This window comes from Taudactylus pleione, unplaced genomic scaffold (assembly GCF_031769625.1).
Source record: "Taudactylus pleione unplaced genomic scaffold, aTauple2 ptg000026l, whole genome shotgun sequence".
In the NCBI taxonomy this organism is placed as follows: Eukaryota; Metazoa; Chordata; class Amphibia; order Anura; family Myobatrachidae; genus Taudactylus; species Taudactylus pleione.
In genome coordinates, this window is record NW_028284428.1 from 38,251,846 (window position 1) to 38,265,595 (window position 13,750).

The 13,750-nt window shown below is 43.9% G+C and overlaps 1 protein-coding gene across 3 annotated transcripts in view; it reads left to right on the top strand.

Annotated features, from left to right (window-relative positions):
• The window catches only part of LOC148539318 (uncharacterized), an 896,509-nt gene that overhangs the window by 745,541 nt on the left and 137,218 nt on the right, over nt 1-13,750 (top strand). For all 3 annotated transcript variants that reach the window (XM_088451557.1, XM_088451554.1, XM_088451555.1), the window contains exon 11: nt 8,185-8,267. In XM_088451557.1, the coding sequence (XP_088307683.1) occupies nt 8,185-8,267 (83 nt within the window). The remainder of the gene's footprint in view (nt 1-8,184; nt 8,268-13,750) is intronic.

A 13,750-nucleotide genomic window follows, 5' to 3' on the forward strand; every position in this document is an offset into this window, starting at 1 on the left:
GCGGGGTGAAGGAGCGACAGCATGGACGTCTGAACATGCTGTACTGCTCTAGATGTGCAGCCACAGCTACTTTTGGAAAGTCTTCAGGGGCTGTAACAGCCCCACTCTGCTACATGTGCTCCGACTCCTGGCCGGGCACTGAAAAAAACTGATGGCCTTGACTGGGGGGCGGGGTATAGAGGAGGGACCCCAGTGCATCCTGGGAGGCTAAAGTTTTAACTCTGTGGTGCCCGATGCTGCTGCCGCATCGCCTATACTCCAAGGTATCCTGTGGATACCCTATGGACCCTAAAGTAGAAATACTTGTTTCCCTGATCTGGGTAAGCGCTGTTTCTTTTTATCTAGTCTGGTTTATTTCACATTGAGTGATTGTCAACATTATACATTTGCAAGGTGCAACTATTGTTGCAAGAACAGCCAAATATTGGTTAAATTGCTACATAATTTCTGGAAATGAGGACAGAACTGCTAGCTATATTTATTTTAAAAATTGTATATTTTTTATGTGTTTTCTATGATTTCCTGTAACGAGTTTTAGGAATATTTTCTCACCCTAGTCATGTAAATATGATATATCATATGTAGGGTATACTCTATGGATATGCAGATATTGGTGAATTTGTTGTAATTGTTTTAAATAAGTGAATAAAAGTTATATTTAATATATTAATGTGACTATTGCACCATTATACTGTTTCTTTTTCCCATATGTATAATTTGACTTATTATACAGTATATAAACACATACATTGTTGTCGGCTCTCCAGAATTTTCCTGGGACTAGCCAAGGTTTTAAAAATCAATCCCTGTAAATTTTTATCTTGAAAGTATACCTGTTTTTCAGCACTAATAACTTTACTGTGCAATTTTTTTTATTCAAAACAAGTCGCTCCATCTAGTCTTATTTTCTGGTGTCTATACATTATCTGATTTATAGTGCATTTCATTGATGTACATAGTGGCTGGGAAATACATCCCAATCCTCCTCAAATTGTGACCCTGATTGTGGGACGGTGGGAGATTCCCCTCTATATGGACTTTACAAGGAAATTGCAGTTTTGGAGGTATGTGTTTGTCCCATACATTCTTTCTTTGGGTTTGGTACGAAATACCAGCGGCTTAATAACCACCGGTTCAAATCCAGACAGTGGTATCCCGATGACTGAAGATCCCAACAGGGGTGGTAAGTAGCCTAACCCTCCCCCTCTCCCCCCTAACCCTCCCTTAGTGGTGCCTAACCCTAACCCCCCTTTCCCGCACCATAAATCTAACCCTCCTGGGGGGGTGCCTAACCATAACTCCCCCTCCCCGTAGTCTAACCCTAAACCTCCCCGGGGTATGCCTGACCCTAATCTCCATCCGGGGTTGCCTAAACCTAACCCCTCTATCCCCGGGGACAGTGATACTTACCTGGCGTCTGGACATTCGGGATTCCGGCAGTCGGGATACCGACGCCGCTATCCTGATCTCATTCGGGATAGCTGCGTTGGCATTTTGCCGGTGGTTGGGATTCCAGCGTCGGTATATCGGCGGCCAGGATCCTGTCCGCAAGCTTTTTAACTACATCCTCTTTATTTTACTGTATGACTCCCCAACACAACTGCTAGAAAGTTTTCTCCACTCTTTTTCAAAGATATCCTTTTATGTTATAAATACTGGCTCTCTGACCTCCCGTAATACATTGATACATTTGAATGTTAGTATTATGGGCCTGATTCAGAGCCACTCGTAAGCGGCAGCTCGTTCGCTCCGAGCGATGTTTGGCCAACTGCGCATGCGTACGGATCGTTATACGCATGCGCGAACCAGTCAGTGCGGTCCAAATTCATGTGCTCGCAAAATAGCGAATGCCTGACAATTTGAGTGACAGAATGAGGCGTATGTGGGTGGTAACAGGGGAAGGTGCTTGAAAATGGGGATTGGAAATCAGAACGCAGGCGTGCTTAAAGGTCAAAACGGGCGTTTTATGGGTGTGCATAATTAAAACAGCAGCGTCATTGACCACGTCAATGGGTTATTTTATAGCCAGAACTGCTCGCAAAATTGTGGTAGCAAAAACCGACCACAAGAATAGCGAGCAGTTCATACCCTGTTCGATGTACTCGATTAATCTAATAAATAGCGGACATGACGTAGGATGCGAGCAGCCAGGGGGCGTAGTTTCCCAAAAAACGACCGCAAGTTTTGTTCGCTCGTTCAGACCTAGAGGAGTGAACAGACCGCAAACAGCGAACGGTTCATTTGAATAGCCACCCCTATTTTCTGGACAAGCGAGTGCTAATTGCGTCCGGCTCTGAATCAGGCCCTATTTTTTTACTCTGTGCAATGAATTGTCGCTGTGAGTGACTACGGTAATGTACCTTGACGCATGCACAGTGCGACTTAGACGCATGCGCAGATTGCCGTTTATCTCTCAACTGCGCAAATATCAGCATAGCATACAACAAAGGCCCTTAGTTTGCACCTAAGTGATTGGAATTTTTTTGTGTATTTTGCTGCACTAGCTTTGACTGTAATCATTTTATTTATTTCTATGTGTAAGCAAATTTTCTCCTCATTATGGGGGTACCGGGTTTTTTTTTCTTTTTTTCTAAGGTAATTAAAGAGTCAGATGCCATTTTTATTTATTTATTTATTTATTTAACAAGTGCAAAACTTGACTCGTTACCTGAGACACCAGTAGGCAAAGTGCAAATTGTATCTAATATTACAGTAACTGGTAAAGCAAATAATTATATTCATTTTGCATGAATCTATTAGTACAGCTTTGCATAAGAGAACTAATTTAGGATTCATAAGCAATTGCCAGGGGTTTCTACCTTGTATGAAATACTTGTGATGTCAAAATGTTATATCACAGGTATTTCCTTTTACAAATGCAGAAGTACAGTATGCATAGTAATGTAATACATGGCGTTCGCTTTGAAAGCCTTGTGTAATTAATGATTGTCGGGCCCAGAAACACTTTGCATTGGAAGTCCAGGGAATAGGTGATTGTGACAATGGGCAGCCACCAATTGTAGTTGCTACTCTAACATGCCCCAGGGAATTAGGCTCATGCCCATTGGTGTGCTTACGGTGACCAGGCATAATTGAGCTTAGACTAATTTTTTTATATATATTTTCTTATTTTCTCCAGTTCACCTTGATCAAGCAGCTCACTTGAATGAGGGGCTCACCTCTTTAATACAAGAGATCTATGAATATTAGGCTGCTGACATAGTAGGTTGTCAGATAGCTCTATTATCCATTCCTATTACTAGATTTGCACAGGGCAATTCATTTCTCTGCAATGTGCCTCTGGATCGGTGGTGAAGGCACTCAGCTGTAATATGTCTCTGCAGGGGAAAATGTTGCATTTCTAAAGGGAGGATTCCAAATGCTTTATTTTAAAGCAAGCGTGGCTAGCCCACAAAGAGGGCATCATTAGCACTTAACATGGGGATATACGTTCAATATCCTGGTAAATTGGATTCCGGTGGTCAGAATGCCAACGCCAGAATTCCAACACCTGTCAGAATCCGAAAGGTAAGTAGCGGCGTTAGGGGGAGGGTTAGGCACTAGGGGGAGGGTTAAAGTTTAGGGTGCTGGGAGGTTAGGTTTAGGCACCGGGAAGGGAGGGCTAGTGTAGGGCGATGGGGAGGGTTAGGATACCGACCAACATGTGTCGGTATCCTAACCCTGTCGGGATGCTGTCGTCGAGATTTTGAACACTGGCATTCCATACTCATCTCCTTAACAAGCTACATTACCTCATACAAAGTGCAGTGTATGTAATAAGGTAATACTTCAGATATATACAGGCCCAGGGCTGGTTGAGTGCTCATATCCACACACAGCAGACTTGGTTGGAAAAGCTGCTGCCTCTGGATGTATGCAGCAGCTATGTTCTGTTCCTTATATTGTTGTGGCCACAGCTCTAGTAAAATCATATTGTATGCTCCTATTGTGGTCATTATATGAGCCGCTGGCTTGAGAGGGGGATTCTGGGTAGGAAATCCCCCTGCTTGTACCTATCCTTTGATCAGTTTTCCTCACACTCCATAGAGGAGTGCAGAAAAATGAGAAAAGTTTACTTACCGTAATAAGCAGTAATATGAGGACATACATAGCTGTGGCACATTACAGTGAAATGTATTTCCCTCATAGTGTCCCTTCTGTGCTGAGAAACAGAGCAGGCTGTTCTAAAAATACATTACACACTAAGGGCCGAATTCAGTTATCCTCGGAGTGAGGATTAGCCGCGATGCTGTTGCCGGGGATTATTCAATTGCAGCCCGCAATGAGCCCTGAGGCTGCACTTAACGTGGATTTCTGTTCACCTCCTTCTGAGGCTCAAACAGAAATCTGCATTAAAAAGGGCTTTCTGCCCTTATAGCGGCTGCTGCGAAAGTGTTACGCCATTGCTCCGGGTACTTATCCCATAATCTATGGGTTAACACACATTAGCCGCAGATTTACCGTGCAAGGAAAAGGGCTTGTAATTGAATAGCTCAACTAAATGTAAATGTCCAAGTCTACAACCCTTTTCCCCGGCCCTAAGATGCAATGAGGACATCAATATGACCATGTCATCACACCTGCATCTTATCCATGCCTGCGCAGTCTGCACAGGTGTCAGAATCTTTAGAGATGCCCTCAGCAATGGCTCTTAACTCAATGGCAAGTTATTGCAACATTGAATCATATTATTGGTTTAGGCAGGGAGCGACTGTAAGTATGGTGAGGTGGGGTTGTGGCTAAAGGAACAGCTGCATACATATAAGTATATAGGCATTATTATCTGCTATATAAATATTTGGCCTGCTCGGATTGGGTACGAAATGTCAATAGTCTTAATGTCGACATTCATCATGTAGACAGTGATGACATTTTGACATGGCCCAGTGGTGACTTACAATCCTGGCAGCTGCAGCATGTCTTCTGTCACTTCCTGGTCAGAGCTCTGATCCTCCAGTGTTCCAGTAAGTATTTAACCGCTATCTCCAACCCTAATCCCTACCCTTAACCCTCCCTCTAATGCCTATCACTAACCTTCCCCCCACCACAGCCCACCCGTAACCTCCCCTTGCAGCCTAACCATAACCTCTCTGCAATCTAACCCTAACCTCCCCCCACAGCCTAACCCTAACCCTCCCGCAGCCTTACCTTAACCCTCCTGCCCGCAACCTAACCTTAACCCTTCCACAGCCTTACCCTAACTCTCCTGCCCGCAGCCTAACCCTAATGTCGACATTCTGGCAATGTCGACATTCTACCCATTCACAATCTCAGAATGTTGACCAGTTGCCTGTCAACATTTTAACAATGTCAACATCATAACTGTCGACATTGTGGTGTTGACATTATGAATGTCGACATTGTTGCTGTCAACCATTTGACTACATCCTGGCCTTCTCTGACTTCCATGTAGTAACTTGGGCAACCCTGACTGTTGTAAATATAATCTCACTGCTGCCTGGTATATAATCATGTTGTCACTGTTGGCTATTATATACTCATATGGGCAACTCTGCTGGTTATTATACTGTATAATTACTATTTTGTTTTATAAAATTATATGGGCACCTCTACTGGCTGGCAATGGACTGATATAATTATATTAATACTCTATTAAATAAAACTGAAAGGTGATAAATAATTTTCTATAATCACACTGGGGCATGAGTGTTCATATAGCACATACTGTAATGTGCATGGCATATGCCTGCCTGCCACCGAGCCCCACTGTCTGCACCCCCTCTCTGAAATCAGTGGGTGGGAGCACACTGTGAGGGTGGTGCGTGTGGGGGTCGGGGGAAGGATAGAAAGAATGGGGTAGAGGTTTAGTGAGGGCCAGGCAGGGTCAGAGTGAGGGTGGGGTGTGATGATTTGGAACATGCCAGGTAAATTTTACTTATATAGTATATATTCATGAGGATACCAGGGCTGTGTTAACCCATGGCCTGACCCCTAGACTTTCAGTTTTTTTTGGCACTTCAATCTTTCACCCCGCTACATCTTACAGCAGTACATAGCCCTATATCCATTTTGAGGGTCTCAAAAATGGATCTATTCACAATTTTTTTAATAGTTTTATTGCGCGAGTAGAACTTTTCAGGAAAGCACATTTTGGGGGTTTAATTGTTCAATACGGTAATATTTAAGTGAATACAATTTTTATTTATTGAAAAAAATATACAGTACTGTATAATTTATGAATAATTGTTTAATATAAGAGACAATTTGTTTCTCTTTAATAAGAAAGCAGTTAATTATTTTATTAATAGAGGTTATATAAGCGAATTAATTAATTGTAATTTATGTGGGGGTGTTTATACGAAAAAAAGGAAAGAAAAGAAAATAGGAGGTTAAACAAAATTCTTATATATTTGTTTGGGGGTATCCTTGTTCTGCACTCGGTGATGGTTCTCTAGAGGGTGGCCGGAATCCCTGAAAGTCCAGCGGAATCTCCTGTCCCTGTGTGTGCTGAGGTATGGAGGAGAGAGAACTTCCTCCAGGTAGTGACAGCAACTGTGATGGTGGTGGTCACGTGTTCTCTCATGGAGGTGTAACAAGCCTCAGGCTATTGGTCCGCTGCCCCCCCATTGTCTCAAAACAAACCTCAGCTGACTACGAGTGTGCCTTGCAACTTCTCCCTGCAGCTTCAGCCTAGTCTGCCTTATGAATAATACAGCCCTGGAGGACGCCTCGGGTTAGTCTAAGTAATGGCTAAATTATGATAATGAGGACACTTTGGTGACTGTTTCATATTAATATTATCAGCCATAGATGTTATGGCTGATAATAGACAGTTGCAGTGGAGATGGAGACTGGGGAATTTTGTAAAATACATTGGTCTGTTTGGCTATGCATTTGGACACCCCTGCTCCTATTGGGATGAAACCAATGCGAGGTAGACCAGTTGGATCCTGGCCAGATTTTAGGGGAGTTAAAGTCCCAGTCGTACCTCCCGTTTGTGTATGCTGGGTAGAACTTTGACCCCGGGAGCCTGTTCTGAGCTTTCCACTTGATGAATTTGGACGAAAACTTCACAGAGTGGTAACAATGGATCCCAGAAGACATACTAGGGGGTTCAGGTCCCGATTGGACCTCCCGTTGGTGTACGCTGGGCAGAACTTTGATCTGGGGAGCCTGTTCTGGGCCTTCCACTGGATGGATTTGAATGAAAACTTCACAGAGGAGTGACAATTGGTCTGTGATGCCTGGCAATTGGTCTGGGATGCCTAACTTAATAACCTGAAGATTAGGTCCCAGTCGGACCTCCTGTTGGTGTATGCTGGGCAGAACTTTGACCCAGGGATCCTGTTCTGGACCTTCCACTGGATGGATTTCGATGAAAACTTCACAGAAGGGTGGCAATTGGTCTCAGATGCCTAACTTAATAACTTGAATATTTAAACCTGGGCAAAGCCGGGTACTTCAGCTAGTAAATAAATATTTGGAAGTCACTTTGATGGGGCTTCTAAGGTTTCTATGGCAAGATATTAACCACTCCTCCCACATACCGGGGAAGCTGGCCACCAGCTCTACTACTGTATGTGCTCTTCTGTACTTCCTGCTCACAGAGAAAGAACACACCACATTTCCATAACCCACTGAGCAGATTTCCATTACCCAATGAGCAGAATTACATTTCTGAGCCCTTTGGTGCCTCCTCAAAGCCATAGCATTTTAAGGGGGAAATTCAATTAAAGGTAATTTGATGTGCATATATTTGTTATATACAACAACGCAAGTTTTCTTCCTGGGGTTGCAAGAAAATAATGTTGCTGGACGTACTGTGTCATTCCTGAACGACTCATCACGGACATTACATATAATTGAATTGCCCCCTTAGGCAATGTTGGCAGTAACATGGCAAGGAGCTCTTTAAGCTAACTGTTGTCACTGTGCTACTGCTTCTGAGTTAGCAAAGGAGAGCAGGGCCCAGAGTAGCACACGTGACAGCTATATGGGGCCTACTAGGTCCAGTAGCAGCTGCTACCCGTGCATTTAAGACCAATTGTAATTCCACCTTGGGTCCCATGTGGATTAATCTAGCTCTTCTTTCACCTATTTTTTTTTTATTTACCTTGTTCATCATGTGATCAAGCGTTTTACTTGTACAACTTTTTTTTAATTTATATGTATTTGACTCACTATGCTGACGCAAAGTTGACCCAGATAATATATTTTTTCTAGATTGTAATGGCAGAAGAGATTAAACCCTTGAAGTGGTATCCATGTGTGTACCTTGCAGTATCACTGTTTCCCCTTCTAAACCGGTGAGTATAATTTATGTATCTTCATTGCACATATATGCAAATCAGGGAATAAAGTAAAAGTCATGAAATTTGTTATAACAGTAGTTAGGATTTTGTACACATTTTTCATATATTGTAGTGTATCATTATAGTTTTGCTTTATTGTATTTCTATTAAGTTTTGTTACTTTAAGGAAACTATTTTGCACGGGTTGGGTAGGGGCTGCCGGCGCTGATAATGCCGGCGATCAAAATCCTGATGCCGGCATTCCAACAGGGTTAGGATACCAACTTCTGGCCCTGATTCAGAGCCGGACGCTCTGACAGAGCGCTCGCTCTGAATCAGGGCCGTCCCTCCAACCTTTTGGAGCGGCCTCCTGGCCATACGCATAGCTGTGGGTGACCACCCACAGCTATAGCGAGCGGCCAAAATGATGGTCGCGATGGTCAAGACCATCGCGACCATCGGGCTTGCGACGAGACCCTTGCGGTAGGGTCTCACTGCCGCAAGCCCTGGAGTGCTTTTGGCTCTATCAGGGCCAAAAGCACTCCCACTGACATCACTAGTGATGTCAGTGGGGCCGGCCCCAGACGGTAGGCGTTCCCATGGGAACGCCTCCGTCTGGGCAGCCACGCCCCCGGCACGCCCACAAAAGGGGGCGTGCTGTCAATCACCATCGACAGCACGCCCCCTTTGGTGAGAGACCCTTAACGACGGCTTGGCCGTCGTTATTCAGGTCTCACGCATGCGCACGACGGAGCCGCCTCCGTAGTGTGCAAGCGCACTTGGGCAACATCGACCCGCTTGCGAGCGCTCAGCACTCGCGAGAGGGTCTGAATCAGGCCCTCTGTCAGTAGGTATCCTAACCCTTCCCCTCTCCCTACCCTTAACCCTAACCATCCCTTGGGGATGCCAGCGCCAAGATTCTGACAGGTGTCAGGATTCCAGCACTGGTATTCTAAGCACCGGCATCCCATGTGCTAGGATATTGACCGGATCCCATTTTGGACAGACACTAGGCAAAAACCAACTGTACCAGTAACAAAGAAAAAAGGAAGAGTATGTGCATGCAGTGTGTGTGCAGAGGTGCAGAGTGTGTGTGTGACTGTAGACAGAAGAAGCATTGGTAATGACTGTCCAAGTTACCGGCGGACCCTCCTACAAATCCTGCATTTGCCCCTGCGTGCACCCATTCTCAGTGCATGTGTAGTGTGATTCATGCAAGATACACTGTGCAAATGGTAATAAAATGCTAGTTAAAAGCTGATTGACTTGGACTTTATCTCTCTCCCCTAGGTTTGATACATACTCCCCGTATATGTTAATGGGACAATCATCCTGCCCTGTGTAGTTCTGGGCAGGTTAAATAGGATGCATTTTACAAAAGTGGGACACCTTTTAGAAAGCTACTTATTAAAATCTCCATACCACATTACAATGTGCAAAGATCCCAACATTTAAGATTTCTAAATTGACCCATGGTCACACCATCCTCTGAAAGGAGGTCACAATGGGCATAATGCTTCTGAAGTGCTAAGCTCCCCCAAACCCCCCTCCTCTATACCAAAAACACCCTTGAATTGCTGCATGCACCACAGGCATCAGCAGGTACACCATCTTTATGATAGTCAGCACTGAATTTGTCATTTGTCATCATTTTCAAATTAGGAATGATCAAAAGAATTGTGGTAATTAGGCAAAATTGATATACTTTTGAATGTTTTTTCAGTAAGCTATTATTATGCAAAGTGTAACCAATACTTGATTTACTTATAATAATTCATGTTTAAGCCATTCCCTTTGCCTATAGAGGCAGCCATTTTATGGGCAAAAGCCTATGGCCCTCATTCAGAGCCGCTCGCTAGCGGCCGTACGCTCGTTCCAAGCGATGTTCGCACATCTGCGCATGCGTATGGTTTTTAGTACGCATGCGCGAACCAGTCAGTGCGGCCGAAAATCGTTTGTACGCTATATAGCGAGTGCCTGCTATTTTGAGTGACAGAATGAGGCGTATGTGGGTGGTAACAGGGGAAGGTGCTTGAAAACGGGGGAGTGGAATTCGAACGCAGGCGTGCTAAAAGGTCAAAACGGGCGTTTTAAGGGAGTGCATAATTAATACAGCAGCGTCATTGACCACGTCACTTGGTTTTTTTTAACTCAGAACTGCTCGCAAAATAGCGGTTGAAAAAACCAACCACAAGAATAGCGAGCAGTTCATACGCTGTACGATGTACTCGATTAATCTAATAAATAGCGGACATGACGTATGGTGCGAGCGGCCAGGGGGCGTTTTTAACAAATAAACGAGCGTATGTTTTGCTCGCTCGTTCAGACTTAGAGGTGTGAACAGACTGCAATTTGCGAACGGATCATTTGAATAGCCACCCCTTGTTTTTGAACGAACGACCGCAAATAGCGAACGGCTCTGAATCAGGCCCTATATTCCTAAAGATGGGCCAGTTACTTCACTAGAAAATAGAGACATCACTTTTTACACTGTCTCTGAAAATGTCAGAGAGTGCAAGCTTACTGGAAAGAAAAAGACAGTTGGACAGGTTTGGTGCATATCTGCCAACACTCTCAACTTCTGGTTGTCAAAGGGAGTTTAGCCTGTACTGTCTCAACTGAGCATAATACAAAGTAAGTCCTACTTATATTTATATAGTATTGTGTCAGTTTATTTGGGGTGAGCATTTGGGCGTGGGGCCCCCTGAGCTGTTCTGACTGGACCTCTTCAGGGCATCACCACTTAATACACATAGGCCGTCATTCAGACCCGGACGCAAGTGACCGTTCGTACGTTCGGCGTACGTAAAAAAATATTTAAATTCAAGCACTCGCTCGTATTTTCGCACGCAGACAAACATCCTCCCCAAACTCAAGCGACCCCTCCTCTAACTAACGAGCGTGCCAAATAGCGAGCGTACATCCCCGAAGTGGCTTGAAGGGAACGCACGCACTAGTACTACCCGGAAGTTGGACTGTCAGATTTCGATTAACTGCTCGTTTATTCTGCCTACCTCCCTCAATCGTATCATGCCAATCAATATATCAATTCGCTAAATTGTTTTTTTTTTAACACAATGCAATAAACTTTATTCATGTCCGTGTTTGTGTTTACCCGCAGAATACGTATAGCTTAAACATTCGCTTTTAATTGTCAAAATACGTTAGCCTCAATTAAATAATTGTTCTATTTGTTTTTCTACCCGCATATTTCCCGGAGTTCATTTCTTTATTTAAATTTGCTTACGCATGTCACTGCATCAAGCCTATCATAAGTCTCAAGAGATTTCTGGCCCTGTCGAACACATGACTCATACACTAACCAATAGAATTGGTCCTGTTAATTACCCAAATACATTAGCCAATCAAAAAATTTTGGGGCACTTTATTAAAAATGATTTTTAATAAAAACACCATTGCCATCATGAAAGCCTCCGCATTCACCAGGCGCGAGCTGCTGGTGCTAACGGAGGTCATGGATAGGCGGATCACCAGCCAGCCTCCACCCATCACCAACCGCGAAAAGCGTTCCGCATATGCGGAGGTACGGGCCCGCTTGCGCTCCTTCGGCTCACGCCGCCAGATCGGGCAGCTGGAGCGCAGGTGGTCGGACCTGCAACGGCGGACGCCCCGCTTGCTGGCATGCTTTCGCATGCAGATCGCCGAAAGTAAGTTTTATGGATTGTGGTTTTCATGTTTGTCTTTGTGGCCCTAACTGCGTGTGCATGTTTTCCCTGTATTTCATATTTATTCATTGTACTCATATCTGCATGGCCATGTTTTCCCTGTATTTCATATTTATTCATTGTACTCATATCTGCATGGCCATGTTTTCCCTGTATTTCATATTTATTCATTGTACTCATATCTGCATGGCCATGTTTTCCCTGTATTTCATATTTATTCATTGTACTCATATCTGCATGGCCATGTTTTCCCTGTATTTCATATTTATTAATTGCACTCATATCTGCATGGCCATGTTTTCCCTGTATTTCATATTTATTCATTGTACTCATATCTGCATGGCCATGTTTTCCCTGTATTTCATATTTATTCATTGTACTCATATCTGCATGGTTCGTTTTTTTGGGGGGGGATTCGAAAATGTTTTTTTTCGCGGATTTGTGTTGAAACTAACCACAATTTGTTAAACATCTTTTAGGGGCCCAGCGAAGACTACGCCGTCATCGTCCGGCCAGACGGCGCTCACGGCCACTCTCCCCAACCCCCAGCCAACACTCCACTACCAGTAATTCCCCTATTCCCCACTCCTCCCCAGCCTTCCAAGACCCTCAGGCTGAAATTTCGGGCCTCCTTCCCCCCCGTCCCAATTCCCCCTCTCCTCCAACCACCCCTCTTAGAATTACCCCCTCCCCGGAGTCGGTCATTCCCCCGCCCCAATCTTTGGGGAATGGAGGCACCTCCGAGGAGGACGATGGAGGGCCTTCCGGAGCTGGCGTTGTATCTTCCGGTATGTTTTTCTTTGCGTTTTTTTATCAACACAAACTGTTTGTATGTAATCATGTGTGGTTCCTTTTTTTGGGGGTTTTGGCTACACTTTTGGGGATTTTGGCGATTGCCTTTACCTGTTACTGCTGATTTCAACATACACATATCACACCTGTCGGAATTTGTACATTGGCCTTGTATTTTTGGCCTACACCATTTTAGTTTGATGTGTTTTAATGGTGTAATTATGTTTTTTTTGTTTTTTTGGGGGGTTTTGGTTTTGGCTTGTTTTTTAATGTGGTTTCAGTATTGTTGTATTAATCCCCACACTTTTCTCACCCACAGAGGAACAGAGGCGTCGGGCAGAATTATCTGCCTGTGTGGCCCGGATGCGCCACAATATAATCGGTGTGCTGGTGGTCCTTGACCATATGTCGGTCCTCCTTAGGGATTAGTTTTTTTTTTTTTTGGCCCATTTTAAAAATAAAGTGTTATTTTCGAAGTAACGTTCTGGCTCATTCGTTTTTTCTAAATCACAGATTGTTTACCCTGACATAAGTAGACTGTTCCTGCAAGGATTTCCATTTTTTGACACTAAGATTGTGTGTTGTAAAACAGCCACAAGAAACACCTAACAGTAACAATCTCATTTCCCTTTTTTGGTGTAGTCACATTTAGATATTACTACATTTTACAGGTTCCTAGTTGGGGTGCAAGCTGCTTAGGCCAATCTTACGAAGCCAAATGATTGTACAGGCTTCCTTTGGGTGTTGGTTTGGACCCTGAAAACATATTACATTTTAGCTCAACTGGCGTCAGTACTGGATTACCCCTTAGTCAAATGTAACGTGTGTGAACCTGGTTACACTTGCTTGTAACGTTCCAAAAAAGGTACAACATTTCACTCTCAAAACATTTATTCACAACATAACTGAAAAATCAAAGTGGTCACTCACAAACAAAACACACAGTGATAATCACAAATACAACACATACCAACAAAACCAAATAAAAAAACAACAAATCAAGAACTGGTTGACGAAGGA